At 37.4% G+C, this 16,553-nt stretch overlaps 1 protein-coding gene across 1 annotated transcript; it reads right to left on the reverse strand.

Annotated features, from left to right (window-relative positions):
- Positions 1 to 2,678: 2,678 nt before the first annotated feature.
- LOC107226306 lies at positions 2,679 to 14,957 on the reverse strand. Its single transcript, XM_015667069.2, has 5 exons — positions 14,869 to 14,957; positions 14,318 to 14,408; positions 12,472 to 12,667; positions 12,223 to 12,367; positions 2,679 to 4,324 (listed from the first exon to the last, which is right to left on the reverse strand). The coding sequence occupies exons 2-5, from the start codon at positions 14,404 to 14,406 to the stop codon at positions 3,927 to 3,929; spliced, it is 828 nt and encodes a 275-aa protein (XP_015522555.2). The 5' UTR covers positions 14,407 to 14,408; positions 14,869 to 14,957; the 3' UTR covers positions 2,679 to 3,926.
- Positions 14,958 to 16,553: the final 1,596 nt, after the last annotated feature.

The following is a 16,553-nucleotide window of genomic DNA, read 5'->3' on the forward strand; positions in this document are numbered from 1 at the left end:
GAATTTTTTAGACAGACGGTTGCATTTCAGACAGTCTTTTACTAGAGGATTTGGTCCATACACTATATCGCCATCGGGTCCTGGTGTATAATGTAGGAGGCATTTGAGGCAACTGGCAATCTTGTCGTCCATTTTCATCGGTACATATCTGCATGAAAATTCAAACTTGTTGAATTCCCCACCATGGTATTTCATTTACAGACGATTTTCCCTAACCATGTTACTCATTTCAGCCAGCTGATCAGAATCTTCTTGTAGAACCCTCGCAATTCTCGGTGGTAAAAAGACGTTGTATTCTCCCTCGATCGTCTCCAGAACGCGTACCCCAAATTTTTTTTTTGACTAGTCGTAACCTAGTGACGTCATACACCTCCCCAATTTCGAGTTCCGACATCTTCTTGGTCGGCAGATTCTCCAGGTGGCTGACGTGGTTAATTTTTGTCAGATCCATTGCGTTTCAATCAGAGTTTCTTTTTTTCACAAGTCAGAACAGTTCCTGCCGCGAAGAGACGATGAGATCAAAGTTACTATCGGATGAGGCTCACATTTTATATACCACCCATCCCCACTACGATTTTCCATCGGACAAGTCTCAACAAGCATTTCGTAGGTAGAATTTTTATGGACCCACCCCTCTTGTCCCAGACTGGTTTATTGACAATACTATCTGGTATTGCGTGAGAAACAAAATTTCACGATATATTCAAAGCATTCAACCGCTATTTTGAAGCATTTTATTTCACCTCCCCCCCCCCCCCCCTCCCCCCCCACTACCACCTCCACCTAATAAAAATCCCCTATTCCGCAGGTCTCGACCTGAATTTCGTGAGAAATTTTTTTTTACTAACTATTCAAACCATCCAACCGTTATTTTTTGAGAGGTTCTATTTCACCCAACCACATAATGAAAAAAAAGTTGCCATCTTGCAGCGAACATTGGAAACAGCGCAGAGTCGATCGGTGGAATATCGATTGATCGATAATGCGGTGCGGCGCCACATGCGACAAACCTGCGCCAACACCCTGTAACACCAACTGTCGGTAAAAAATGCCCGCCATCTAATGGTAAAAATTTGAAGGGTCCGCTCATCCAACGGCAAAAAATCAAAATGGCTACTCATCTGACAACGCAAAAAAATTTCATTGTCAAACTGTCTGTCGGTAAAATCGAGCAAAAGTACTGGTGGCGCCATCTATGTTAACGCTTCAGCCAGTAACAATATCGTAATTAAGGCTTACCTCGCGGTGGTATCATACCAACTGTCGGTAAGGTAGGAGTCGGGCTACTCTGCCGGTATGCCGCCATTTTTTTGGTCCAGACCTCTCATATCTATACTATTAAAGCTAAAACCGATTAAAATAATATAAATATCGTGGCATCCCTTGTTTGTAACGAAGTAAGCTGTTTTTGCTTTCGTAGAGTTTACTCCGGGTTTGTTAAGGGATCGTCTCAGTGTGACACTCCGAAAAATCACTGATTTTCGCGAATTTTTTTTTTAATGTTCACATAAACTAATCGGTCCGGTTTTTTTTTCATAAATAAATACGTTTATGAAGAATGCAAAATGATTTTTTTAAAGTTTATTTATTGAGTGCATCATTGTTGTATAAATTGTTGTAATTTCACGTGAAAAAAAAAGGTGCTGCACGGTTTCCACGATGACGGCCGCAATTTTGATCTGAAAAAAAAATTTCAAAAAGATTATTGATCTGTAGGAAAGTCGCTATCGCGCTATGGAGGGTTTTTTTTTTCAAATTTGACAAAATGGCGGCGGTTTGAACAAAAAGTGTCGAATGTGGCCCTTTTTTTCGACAGTTTTTCGTAAAAAAAATAGGAAGTTTTCAAAAAAAAAAAAAAAGCTTCCATAGCGCGATAAAGAATGACGTTTAAAATGTTCTCCCGAAATTGGAACTAGATATCTTTAAAACTCTTCCTTTGAGAGTGGAAACCGTTTTGAAAAACACCATTCTGACAAAAACGCGTTTAAAGATTGAAGTTGGAAAAGTTTATATAAATCGTTTACTTACGATCAATCGGCGATGCCAGGTCTTGATTTTTTTCTTGGGGGTTTCTCTCGTACGTCTATCCGTGGTGGATGTCAAAACGAACTGAAATGCTTGGACAGTTTATTCTGCAAGGTTATAGAACCTAAGCACCTTAGTACTCGCGCAGGTAGAAAACCCGTTCCCTTTCTACAAGAAACGCTGTAGCGACCATAATAATTTGAATTTCGATTTAAAAATTTGAGAGAATGTTTAGAACAGTGTATACTATACGATAATGAAAAAAAAAAAAAAACAATTTTTTGAAAATTTCACACTGAGACGATCCCTTAAGCCGGAGCTACTTTTGAAAAACCCAGATTTCTTAACTAGAGTTACTTATTGCAAAACTCGGGATTTTTGTCCGTTACTGCAATTTTGCGAGACTTGGGCACTGAACCCAGAACTTCTGATCGAAAACGTGGGTGTTTTAAGTCAGCGCTCCTTCTACCTCTGCTTTGCATACTCGGGTTCCTTGAGCCAGATCATAGTCTAGGGCGCAAAAAATGCCCATAGTTAATGTGAATTTGTTCTTGTATGTGCAGAGAAAAATCAACTTTTTCAATTTATTCATTTTCATACTCACTTTTTCATATTATTCGTAGCTGAATACGAGTGCAACTGGTGCAGCTGTTGTACGTCGCACCCGCATGAGCTTAAAAAAATTACAATGAGTTCGAGATCTTGGAATTTGTTGCAATCTGTGCTAAAATATCAGGGGAACTCAAAATATGATATCGATTTGAAGATATTACAGTCAATTTGACATTTTTAAGAGGTAATTATTTGAAAAGAATATGGTAATCACATCGTTTGGCCCTATTCGAACCATCATTTATTTTGTCATGATTTTTTCAATAAGCCAATAAGCTTGCAAAATATCACCTTATAACAGCTTGAATACCTTAGCTGCATTGCGTCTAATTGTAAAAATGCGTCAAAAAATAGTTGAAAGTTGAGAGTCACAGTTTCTTGTAGGTGAATAATGAGCACTAAAACTTGCATGGGCTAATTATATAATTCGGGATTTGTATAGATCGATAAGTAACAGAGACATATGAATTATTATCACCAATTGTTTTCCACTGCTGAAATAAAAATACCTAAATGAATCACAAATGAAGACGCTCGAAAATAACTAGTAAGGTACTCCAGAATTTTTTGGGATACGATTATGTTGTATGGAATCAAACAAATTGCGAACACGACTTTATGCCACTAGGATTAATAAAGTTCGTCAGCTAATGAGGTCGTTTTGTGATTTCAAACATTTTTTTTTTTAACTATGGAGTTTTCCAACTTTGAAAGCAGGTTGGAATGATTATGCACTTTTTTGTTTTCTGTGTAAAAACAAAAGAGTTGGGAACATTTATTTTCTCGCTAAAAGCTTAAGTTGGTCTTGACTATGCGCCATATGGCAGCCAATCGGAGTAAAGAACGGTGCTAAAGAGATGCCCATCGGTATTACCGAAAAAAATTTGTATTATTCTGATTTAGCCATAGTACAATTATCCTGATCCCATACACCTCGCATCTAACCTCCAATTCGGTATCATTGATGTGATGAGGTCACGATGAGACAGTCAATCTACGATCATTACGAAATTTCATGGCGATACCTAATTGAAAAATGCATTGTTTCCGATGTCCAAACGGAATACTTACTGTATATTGGGAAACTTTTGAACAATCATACAAATTGTGTTAATGACTAAACTACTGAACTGAAGGAATATAAACTGAATCACAAAAATGATTCCCCCACTAACGCCCGCATTCTTGACCCGACGACATTTCTATTATGATATCCTTTTGACAAACTAGTGGCTCTGAGCTCTCGCCTAATTATTCTATGGCGGTTCTTGCGGTTAATGTTCACGTTACTATAAAGGTGACGTCGACATGGAAGTACGGACATTTGATGGCGAGGGAGCCGTCATCATCGTGGTGAATAAGGACAAAAGTGCCTCCAAAGAAAGACCGCAGTGTGAATAGACTCGCGGACAATCCTGACCTTCCTTTCCAGTTTGAATCGCATCCTGTACAGCCGTGCCTTCCATGGCTGTTTGAAAAACTTTATTTGTCACGACAGCATCGATCGCCCTATCCAAGGGAGAGACTGCTTCGATACTCTGATGCTCTGTGTGATCCCGCAACGCCACGGTGGCTTGTTTGGTATAAGTGCAGACAGCCCTTTGCATGCAGGAAGTCGTATCAACCCCGTAGCGCGCCAGCGCATCGTCGAGACGTACCATCGTCTGGGTTATAGTCCCCTCATCACCTTGAAGGTATAAACAACCATTAATAAAATAGATTTCGTCAAATGATGGTGGGCAAACTTTCTAGAACTCACGGGTTGTTCAACACAAGATTTGTAAACACTTGTACCTGTGTCGGAAAAGTGATATCTTAATCTAAAAACGTTGAGGTAGCATCGGAATAATTCAAAGCAACACTCCGAAAACTCGATGAGAAATATTATGATCGCCGTTTTTCGAATAATGTGACCAGTTACATTTTACCGAGTACTATGATTTGTTACTATTTTTTATTGAGGCAGCTAGTTTGTCGCACTAGTAGAACATGCATAAGAGGCGTCTCGTAGCAAAGGCGAAAAGGCGGCGTCTCTCTCTCTCCCTCTCTCTCTCTCTCCCCCCTCCTCCCCCTCTCTCTCTCTCTCTGTGAGTATTGAAGGTTTATTGTCGTTATCGATCTTACTGTTTTTCGACTTTCTCTGCCGCATCGTGCCCCCGGGCGTTTTTGTTTTTCAGGAAGAGCACGCTCAAAAATTGCTTTCCACTTTGACAATTCCATTAACATCAGCGGGCTGTCTACAAAGTGGATAAGCTGAGATTACTCAACGGGTTTTTCCTAACCTCACTTTTGGAGCTCTCCCTACAAAACGGTCTTCATTACACACATAATCAAGCTGTCATCTCACGGACGGGTAAATATTGATGCTGCGCACGCTACACAGTCACCCTACAACCATATCGGGCAGTGATACACAAGACGGTTGTGTTCAAGTTTTCAAGTGAGGCTGCGTATGATATCATCAAGTCACATATACAATAACTATCGATCAGTAGTATCGATAGATAATATCGATGGACGAAAATATCCGCCTTCTAGGGAGTTTTAAAATCACCGACGTATATGGAGTGGGCGGTGAGCTTATCAGAACAACACCCATCCGTTGTCGAGACTAATACACACTTCTGACTTACCAACCAGATCAGAGTAGCATTAATGATACATTTTCCAAGCTGACGAGCTGACTACAATAGAGCGTATAATTTACAGGATAACAAAGCAAGTAATTTACTCTATCGAATAACAAACCCGGAAATTTACTTATTGTAAACGAATGAACACCCAAATAAGTTAGAGAGAAAAAAAAGGAAACGAATGAAAGAAACAATACAAAATGCTGAATGAGGGGGGGAAGCAGCCATGTGCAAAATGCAAGAAATTAGTCATGAATGTAAATTATGAATGTAAGAGATGCTTAAAAAATTTTCATCCGGGATGTGCAAAAAATCATAAAATTTATGACCAAAGGCAGGAACTTGTAACGTGTGATGAAAAGTTGGAAATGATACAACAGGTAGAGGACGATGAAACTAGAGTCGAGGATGATATTGGTGAAAAGCGACAACATTATGCATCTATTGACAAAAAATTAAATGAAATAATCGACTGGATGTACGAACTAGGCGAAGGAGAGGCGATAAAAATTAGTGTCAAGGAAGCTGTGAGGGAGGTAATCAAAGATGAGATAATAAAAATGAGAGATGAGATAAATAAAAACTTTAACGAGGTAATAATGAAAATGTAAAAGACGATACAAAAATTGAAAGAAAGTATAAATTACAGTAAAATCAGAGGGGGAGTAGGAGTTGATGTAAACAGGTAGGGAGCGCGGAAAGCCACGTACGCGTCAATTACAAAAGAAGGTAGTAGAGAGAGAGATGAAATCATTATAGTGCAACCAACAACAGAGCAAAGTAGTGCCACGACGAAGCAAATAGTGAAAGAAAAAATAGATAAAGTCGAGGCGGGAATAAATGTAAATAAAATTGCAGCGGCTCAAAACGGGAAAGTTGTAATCGGTTGTCCACAACAAGAAGATAGAGACAAATTAATAAATCTTATGGTAAGCAAGTTAGGGGGAAATTACACTGTAAACACCCCATCGACCAATAGACAAATTAAAATAATTGTCATTGACATCGAGGACAGCAATATAGCAGAAAATGAATTAATAACTAGACTATGTGTCCAAAACAATATTGACGAAGAAAGGCAGAATTTACATATTAAAATAATTAAAAAATGGACATATGAGCAGTACAAAAATATGACATTTATTTTAGAATTAGACTCAGAAACGTATAAAGAACTAATAAAGGAAAATCGAGTAAGGATAGGCTGGAAGAGCTGCAAAGCATTTGAATATGTGACGATAACGCAATATTTCAATTGCTGGGGGTATTACCATATAGCCAAAAATTGTAAGAAAGAAACGCGCTGTGGCAAGTGTGCAGGAGCACATAAAGCAAAGGAATGTAAAAATAACGAAAGTAAATGTGCGAGTTGTGCAGGGCACTTAGTAAAACTTAACCTAAAACAAGAAGTCATAAAACACAGCGTATACGATAAACTATGCCCAACGTACAAATATTTTTTAGAGATAGAAAAGATGAGAAAAGGAGTGAGGATAAAGTAAAGGAAATCGGAGGGTCGCTAGTGTATTTAAATGCTCGAAGCCTCGTCAAAAACCTAGACGAAATCAAATACCTAGTTGTAAAAAAAATGAAACCATCAATAATGACACTTACAGAAACGCGACTGACACAAGAAATTGACGATGAAGAAGTAACAGTACAAGATTACAGCTTAATAAGATGCGGTGGAGAAAATAGACGGACAGGTGGAGTAGCTATTTATATAAAAAAAGGAATACAATTTACAGTCATAATAAATAGAAAGATAGAAGGAAATTGTTGGTATTTGGCGGTAAAAATAGGAAAAAATCGATTCAATACATACTCAGGGGTGATAGCTCTAGTATATCACTCTCCTAGTGCAAGTGATAGAGATTTTATTGATTCGATTGATGAAATAAGTGAAGAATTATACGGGTATAAGGATTGCTTGTTCGTTGGAGACTTTGATATAAAATTTTAACAATAACTCATACTATAAGAAAAGACTGACTAGATTATTTTTAGAAAAAGGCATGAAACAGTATGTCAAAAGTGCAACGAGAGTAGAGGAGGAGTCGCAAACCATCATAGACCTAGACTTTAGTAATAATGAAGTAGATATTGAAATAAAGGACACGCCGAAAATTACGGACCACGAATCTTGGACGTAAAAATAAATTTAACAACGGAAAACAATGTCAAATCAAATGCGATGAAAAGAGATGTGAGAAACTTTGACACAAGGTTTATAAAAAGGCTCGAAGAGAGTAAAACGTATTTAAGAAAATTGGAAGCGAGCCAAACAAATTACCAAGACTATACAAATGAAACAATAAATAAAATAATAGAGGCAGTAGACAAAGAGATGCCGTACAAAGGAATAAAAGTAAACAGCGATAAGAACGACAAAAAATGGATAAATGAGACAGTAAAAATAGCATTAAGGGAGCGAGACGCATATTGTAAAGTAGCTGAAAACAGAAACACCGAATATGACTGGAAAGAATATCGAAAAAGTAGAAATAGAGCGGCAGAACTTTTGAGAAAGGAAAAAAAGGAATCTTATGAGAGAAAAATCGATAGTAATAAAAATAACAGTTCCGAGATGTAGAAGACACTGAAAAAAATCATAAAAGGTAAACAGCAAGAAATCGATTACACGGGGGGCATTTATTTTAATACCACACTAATAAAGGGCGTAAAGGAAATAGCAAACTGTTTCAATAGATATTATATAGACAGTATCGAGAAGATTGTAGGTAGTATAGATGTAGTTGTAGAAAATAGTGATGAAGAAATGATACACGTAAGCACGACGTTTACAAAATTTAAAGAGCTTAGCGAAGAAGAGTTGGGTATCAAAATAAGAAATATGCCAAAGAAAACTGGGACACAAGAGGGGATATCGAGCAAAATACTAACCTTAGCATTTAAAGCAATCAGTCGAGAACTGACACTGATTATAAATCAATCCCTGCGCCAGGGATACTTTCCAGAAAGTTGGAAAAGGTCGGAAATTATACCGATACCGAAAGTGAGTAAAACTAGAAGGGTAGATGAATTCCGACCGATAAATATGTTGCCACAGTATGAAAAGGTATTAGAAATCATAGTGAAAGAGCAAATAATGGAATATCTAGAACGAAACGACCTACTCACGGAGCTACAATACGGATTTAGGAAAGGAAAATCGTGTGAGAACGCTATACAGCAAATACTAACGGGTGGAACAAAGACATCAGTAACGGAAAGATAGTTGGAGCGATATTTGTAGATCTGAAGAGAGCGTTCGAAACTATAGATCGGGAGAAGCTTATGAATAAACTAACAAAGTTTGGTATTGGAGGTACAGTTATAGATTGGTTAAAGTCGTACTTATCAAATCGGTCACAGATAGTATCTATAAATAAGACTAATTCAGAAGAAATGAGGACAAAATATGGCGTGCCGCAAGGTTCAGTCCTTGGACCCTTATTATTTATTATGTACATAAATGACATTGTTGCCGAAGTTTCTGATTCTAATATCATATTATTTGCTGATGACATGGTCATTTACACGAAGGCAGAAGAATCTGCAGAACTAGAATATAAATTGACTAAACAACTAGAACGAACAGAGAAATGGCTGTGCAAGAATAAACTGAAAATAAATGCCAAAAAAACAAAGATTATGATCATAAGAGGACCACGACAAAGGAAAGGAGGTGAAATTAAAGTTGTATGTAAAAATGGAGAAGAACTTAAAAGGGTAGTGGAGATAAAGTATTTGGGAATAATGATAGATTCGAGACTCAACCTGACAGCACACAAGGATTACACAATTAAAAAAGTCGGAAAAAAAGTCAGTTTTTTAAATAGGCTGGGCACATTCTTATCACCAATGACACGATGTACAGTGTACAAGACTATAATAGCACCACATATTGAGTATTGTAGTACGGTAATGCTTAATATGAATAAAACAGATATTGATGAAATTTAGAAACTACAGAACAGAGCGATGCGTGTAATATTACAGTGTTGCCGTTGGATGAGAGTGAATGATATGCTGGACGCGTTATGTTTTCTTAATGTAAGGGAGCGAATAGAATATAATGTAATTATGTACGTATTTAAGATGGTGGATGTAAACGTACAGAAAGAGCAAAATGTTCAAACGGTTGCAAAAGTGTGGAATGGAACGGGTATGCGAACAAGACAAGCAGACATTTAAAAATAGAACACAGTCAAAGAGCTATGGGACAAAAAGATTTATATTATAAGGGATTCCAAATTTACAATAAACTGCCACAAGATATGAAAGGTATAAAAAATATGGAAGAAAGGAAGAGGAAAGTAGTGCAGTACGTAAAGAGAGGCAGGTGCTGAAGTAAAGAGTAATATATAGAAATATAATAATAAGGGGTAGCTGTAAGGTAGATGTAAGATATAAGGATATGTAAAATGTATGTGTAAAAGAAATAGCTTTTTAGCTAAATGAACAATTCATCTCTCTCTCTCTCTCTCTCTCTCTCTCTCTCTCTCTCTCTCTCTCTCTCTCTCTCTCTCTCTCTCTCTCTCTCTCTCTGCTGTGTAGTTGATCTTTGTACTCTGTTGTCTGTGGAGCTATTAAGAGGGAAGCGTGAATCGAGCTGCTCGCGGTAAACAAAAACGGCGTATGGGTAACAGACAGTGATCTGTCAAGACACATGACCCATCGGTGGAATTGATTAACGGAATACAAACTCATCTTGAATGAAGAAACAGTGTCGTTCGGTGATGGCAACGAGTACAGTGTAGTGGGAAAAGGTGACGTGATTGCGCAAAAGCTCGTTGCGGATTTGTGGAGGGATCCATGAATTGAAATAGTTATTTATGCTACATGTGGGATAAGTAGCAAATAATCGGACAGTCGTGTCGTAATCACGACTGTTATATTTGCTACTTATCCCACACGTAGAATACAATATTTTTTACAAAAACTGATCTGGAAGTCCAATTTGAGCGGATTATAATAATTTTAAAACTTAAATTACTATAGCGGCTTCAGATGGCGTTTGAGTAGTTTCTAGTAAAGTGAAAAAGATAGAGTGAGTTTAATACAGACTGTATTCGTGTGGTTATATTTCTATAGTAGTATAGTTTAGGTGGAATCTGTGCAGTTATTTGATACTTAACCGACATGTACGTTTATGAAACACATATAGTCAAGTATGCGATTATTGTGTATTTCGGAGATGACATACAGCGCTCGAAAAGTCAACTTCCAGAGCAGGTGTTGTAAAAACGTTCTTTACGTTCCCAGATTAAAGAAAAACGTATTTTCCGTTGGCGCATGAACGAAATATTGCTTCGATTTGATCTTTATAGACAATTACGTGGACATAGTGAGCGAGTTGGAAGTTGTTGCAACCCGTGTGAGATAGAACAATCACATTTACCGCATGTTTCTTCGCGTCGCGTAATCGAGTGCGGACGAGGCCAACGTCGTGGCTCATAATGAAATCTAGAAATAGAATGGAAAACGAAATTTACACTAAATTACACATCGAGTAAATTTCGAGAAGTATTCAAAATGAAAATAGGTGACCCAAGTCACTTTGTCGGGATGCAAATTGAAAGTAATCGAGAAAATAAAATTCGTGCGTATCAGAGCGCGTGCGTGGGAAAAATTATAGTATTGTAACTAGAATTATAAGGGAAAATATAAATTCGGGATGCCAGAAACAAGACCAGTTAGGGTACCAATTGATTCGCAAGTAACTTTATATCCGGTGAAACATAGCAACGAGCCATCGAGTAACGTGCTATATCGTGAAGCAATCAAAATCAATCGGATCCTTAATCTTCCTAATGGGCTGAGAGCCTGACGTAGTGTTTGATGTGAGTTCTGTGAGTAAATTCCTAATCAAACACAATTTTGAGCACTGGTGAGCGGTCAAGCGAGCCTTTACGTATCAGAAAGAATCGAAAAATTACGGATTAGAGTACAAAAGGGGCGATAGCGGAAAAAACCTCGTAAGCTTCTCAGACGCGAATTATGCAAACGATACCGAGACGCGAAGGTCAACGACGGGGTATATATATTGGATGGCTAGTGGGCTAGTATCATGGTCATCCCAAAAACAAAAATTAGTCGCGCTAAGCACAATCGAGTCAAAATACGTGGCTGTTGCTACAGCGACCAAAGAAGCCGTATGTCTCCGTAAACTAATTAGCGAAATAGGATATTCCTGCAAACGCGAATTAATTTTGTACGTCGATAGTCAGACCACGATACGCTTGGCGAACAACCCTGTTTTCCACAAGCGGACAAAACACATCGATATACATTATAATCATGTATGTGAAACATTCGAAAATAACAAGATAGTGGTAATGTATGTTCCATCGAAGTTACAGCGAGCTGACATATTCACAAAAGCGCTGCCGAGAGACAGTTTTCGGAAATTATACGAAATCATAAATATAGCTTCGATTCAAGAAACATGCTCAAACGGTCGGTAATATTGAGGCAGTTGGGTTATCGCGTTAGCAGAACATGCGTGAGAAGCGCTAGGGTATCGCTGGCCGAGCTTGGTGTTCCGCAAAGGCCAGGAGGCAGAGTTTTTCTCTCTCTTGCTGGTATGTAGTTGATCTCTTTACTCTGTAATGTGTAGAGCTATTTAAGTTGATAAAACAACTTTCTTTCATTTCTGTGAAGTAAAAAAGTGTCGTCATTTCTTCAACCCGTCCAATCCTTCCTCATGGTAAGCCTCATGATTTGCCAATAATTACGGGAAATTTCTAAAATTTTTCGCTGTTACGTAATATTACTGTTTTTGGCTAAGCATGTAATCCAAAGGCGATACAATTCTGTAAACGCATAAAGGGAGTAATATCCGATGAGGTCTGGTGATTTTCCGAGAAATGATAAAGCAATGTTCTCACAACAACTTTCGCAATTTTTAAAGTTCAAAGTGATATAACACAGATAAAGACGTACTTACTTCTTGCATAAGCACCGTATGATCCAGAGAAGACATACAGCAACTTAGGAATTACCAGAATCGTCCCGACGCCGATTATTGCGCCAAGAAGTATTCCTCCCAGATCTACCTTGGCGGGTGCGTAATTCGAGATTCCTCCATACCCCTGTCACGAATATAAGCCAATTTTGGAATTAGTATTTAAGAACATTTGCCTTATTTTGATTTTAGAGTCGTTTTCTGCAAGAACCCAATATTCAGACCACGTACCGTGCCCGTCGCGCCAACACTAGTGAAGCCAAAACGTGGCTCTTGATCGCGATCGGACATATCATTCTTCTCGGCTATTGAACGTTTCGAGGTTTCAGTTGATGCGTCTACACTCCGAGTTTCAGACGGCATCGCTACTTGATCATCCATTTTGTCGGCTTTGCTCATAAAACCTCCCGAACTGGGAAAGAATCCTCTAGAAATTCAAAAAAACATCACTCATGCAATTACTTCTATTCTGAAATCCAACGCCCAACAATCTGCTCTTTTCTCCTATAATACGACCTATCATAAAATTTATGCGTAATACTCCAGAAATCGTATTTTTCGTACGGGTGCAGGTGTTGTCTAGGCAGAGTACCCGTAGCCCATTAAATGAATTTCTTCCATTGAAAAAAAAACAAACTATGTTTAGATTTAATAAAGTAGATCGTCCTCCAAAACAAATATTTTGTTGGAATGTATATGGTTAATGAATGGTATTTTTTGAAACAAATACCGATTTATTCATGTTAAATAAAGATGGGTAACGATATTATTTCAAATTATGGGGGCGGGAGGGGGTACAAAAAGACGGTCTAGAATCATACTTATTGTTAGGAGCTTTTTTTCAAAGAAAATGGGAGCACTTAAGGCAATTTCAGTTCGAGGACTTTATTACTTATAGTTTGAACCAAATTTCAGAATTTTGTCATTAACATTATAACAAACTCGGTGGCATGATGCATATAAGTAGCGAACGACTCCAAACTCGAGGGCTTTTGCAATGGGACATCTCCTGTCATTACCATCGAGTTCATAACAGGTAGAAAAAATTTTTTTAGTTAAAAACATCTTTTCGGGTGCAAGCTCGTACCCCACATGTAAAAAAAAAATTCGTAAATACATACAATTATGAACAATAAATTTCATTTTTCGACCGAAAAATTGTTAATAAGATTTTTATCAAAATCTTCTGGGGTTGAAGTTCAAAAATCTAGTCATGTGCTTGAATCGACATACAAGTTTTGAAGATTATGTAAAAATTTCAAGTTGTTCGGATGAAAATTGATCGAAGAATCTACGCCACCGGGTTGAAAACGTGGTCGTCCGCTGCTTATGTGCACCACGTCGCCACTTTGTTATTAATTTCAATGAAAAAATTCTAAAATGTTCTTGAAACCACGAATAACAAAGCCCTCAAAATCAAAATGCTTAAATTTCTCTGCCCCACCTTAAACAAGAATTTTCGAAAATCTGTGTTTTAAAAAAACCTGTCTCTGCCTGGTTACAGGACAGGAGAATTCATTTCATTCCTTAGTTAGAGTCACGACATATATTCGTCACTCATTTTTAATTTCAATCTAAAATGCGGTTGAAAATTTATCATATCATTGTGGCAAGTATCAACAAGTGTATTACACATAAATTTTCGCTCTTATTCCTTACTAGTTTAAATGGATGGGGATGTCTAATGTCACATTCACTCGACTCATTCAACAATTTAGAAGTATATCATTCTTAATACCAGAATAATTTCTTGCTTAATGTAAGGATTAACACATTTGGTTGTTCGGAAATATGGTACCAAAAAAAGTGTTAGTCAAAAGTTACTTTGGTCGAAATATTACAAAATTTCTTATACATGAAAATCAACTAGATAGTTACCAGAATATTCTATGGCACTGAACATAAATTACTGCAAGATTAAAACAAATGAAACTAAATTAAGATATGCGAAATGCGGAACCATTGAATTTTGCGTCAAAAGTAAAATTACTAGAGTTTTCTGCGTAGAAAAACTTTATCCTTTCATGGGTTTCGAGCAATCTTAATGAGCAGATGCATTTATATATGTAGAACTTACCCGCCGGATTCAAATTTTGGAACGCATTCAGTTACCGCTGCACACAGTAAGATTCCTAGCGAACAACCGCCGAAGAACGTCAACCACATTGCTGAAAAGTTCGATTATAACTTAGTACTTATGTCCAAAAATTTATTTGTTTTTGTTTTTATGCTGCTTACAATATAGATAATGAAATTATCCGCCAAACGAGGAAGCAATGAGTGGGGGTCGACTTACGAATAATCAAATTTTTAATGCAATATTACATCAAGTCACATCAGTCACATCAGTCACATCAGTCAGTCCCGAGACTTAAAACTCCGTATGGTTATAATCTGTAAAAGTTTCTCTTAACAATTGCCTTACTGCTTTACCAAGATTTTTCTCAATTGACTGACATAATATTCGTCATTTTGACGATAAATTTATTCAAAATATCGACCCATATCGGAGAAACCTCACACCTTTTTAAGATACACCCATTTTTTGGTTAGTAAAAAAAAAATCAAAGATTCCTATTAGGAAAAATTATTATTTAGCAATTTATCAGCTGCATTGCGTCCAATTACCAGTTTTGTGAGAAAGAATCTCTGTTCCCAATTGTAATAGCAAAACTTGCGCCGTACAGCCTTGCAGTATTTGAATGTTGTAGATAGACTCAAGATTTTGACTGAGAACTGCATTCGCCAAGTCTTGGTATATATACCCGTAATTGTTGTTCTCCCAGCCTTCGTTCGGCCTTTGGCGTCACCACGAATAAAAGGGAATTCAACAGTTTAAAAACAAGTAGACTTCAGTGGAGAATGACAAAGACAATGATGAACGCGGGGATAATTGGTCGGCGAGTTTCGCTTTCGTTGTCAGTGCGATGCGCTTCACCGTGACGGCAGACACTCTTTTCCGAGGTTCTGTTAGCGTTACGATGTCCAGGCTTAACTAACTACGGTTTATCGTGTGTAGCAGGCGTGATTTTTCCAACTCTCATAAAATTATTCTTCATCTACCAAACTTGTGTGCACTACCAGAAACAATTCTTCCTTCGCAATGCCATTATGAGTGAGTGTAATTTTAGATTTCACCACTGAGGCCATCATCATCTGTGCGAAACAGCGAGACGGGAATGACATTCAACGTTCTCACTCGTATTGTTGACGATTTTCATCAATTATTCTTCTGTTGCTCTCACCATTTATTTATGAAAAATGTATACCAACTACATCATATTTTTCTACACCCAATTTATTGTGTACAATGACAAAAAAAAATACATATATATAATATAAAGATTTTCATTCGAATCGAACGACACTTACATTCTTGGCAAGCGATGGCGACTAAGCTGAAAATAATTTATCCTGAAATGAATTGATTGATATTCTATACAAAATATTTTTTAATCAGAGATAAAAATATTCATTCATCTTTTACTTATTATATCAAATAGATACTTGGTGAATAAGACAATGATAGTGATTAATATATTAATCACATCAATTGATATTCTATTGCGTCGTTCATCGGGGTAAAAAGAAAAACCCATTATGAGAAAAAATAATCGAGTTGGTTGATTAATCGAGTGCGAAAAATAATCGATACCCTCAATTAACCGGGAAAAAATAATCAATTCAATCGAAAATCGATTATTTTTGGTAATGCTTACCGTACCCACTGTAGTATACTTTTTATTGGTGAGTGGAATTGAAATGAAATCAAATATCTGTTTATTTTAAATATCAAGATGGGGTCGTCCGAGTCCGTCTTGAGATATAATATCTACAAAACTTTCGGATTACTGGCTAAATATTGAGGGACGAGAGTTGGTTCTAAAGAACGAGTTCGAAAATGCTCACTGAACATGACACTGTCGCAGTGCCGCACTTTCAAGTTCTGGAAGACAATGTAATTTCTCTAGCAGCAATTACGGGGAAACAATCATATGCAACCGACTAACGTCGAAATAATTATTATAACGCCCCCAGTCGCAATTTTACTGTGAAAATTATGGTGTGGAAATGTCTCTGTCATAAATTCTTAATAGTAATAATAAAAGCGATGCGTAGGAGGTGGGGATACTCGAAAACCTAGATAAACTAGAGTTTGACCGAGTTCGGGACAGATTTTGTTAGACCAGATTATAGTGAAGGGTAGCTCTTACCAGCGCAGGTAAGAAAGACTTGGGGGCTCGTCTGTTGTCTGCAAGGGCTACAAAGGTGTTGATTTTGGGTGGTTTCGTGATCGTCAGTACATCGATGGA

This window comes from Neodiprion lecontei, chromosome 4 (assembly GCF_021901455.1).
Source record: "Neodiprion lecontei isolate iyNeoLeco1 chromosome 4, iyNeoLeco1.1, whole genome shotgun sequence".
NCBI lineage: Eukaryota > Metazoa > Arthropoda > Insecta > Hymenoptera > Diprionidae > Neodiprion > Neodiprion lecontei.

Excerpts from the sequence above, each read along its gene's own strand:
- LOC107226306 (XM_015667069.2), bottom strand. The coding sequence starts at position 14,406 with ATGTGGTTGACGTTCTTCGGCGGTTGTTCGCTAGGAATCTTACTGTGT. Across the intron at positions 12,668-14,317 it reads CCAAAATTTGAATCCGGCGG|AGGATTCTTTCCCAGTTCGG; the intron begins GTAAGTTCTACA and ends TTGAATTTCTAG. Across the intron at positions 4,325-12,222 it reads ATACGGTGCTTATGCAAGAA|GTGATGAGGGGACTATAACC; the intron begins GTAAGTACGTCT and ends TATACCTTCAAG.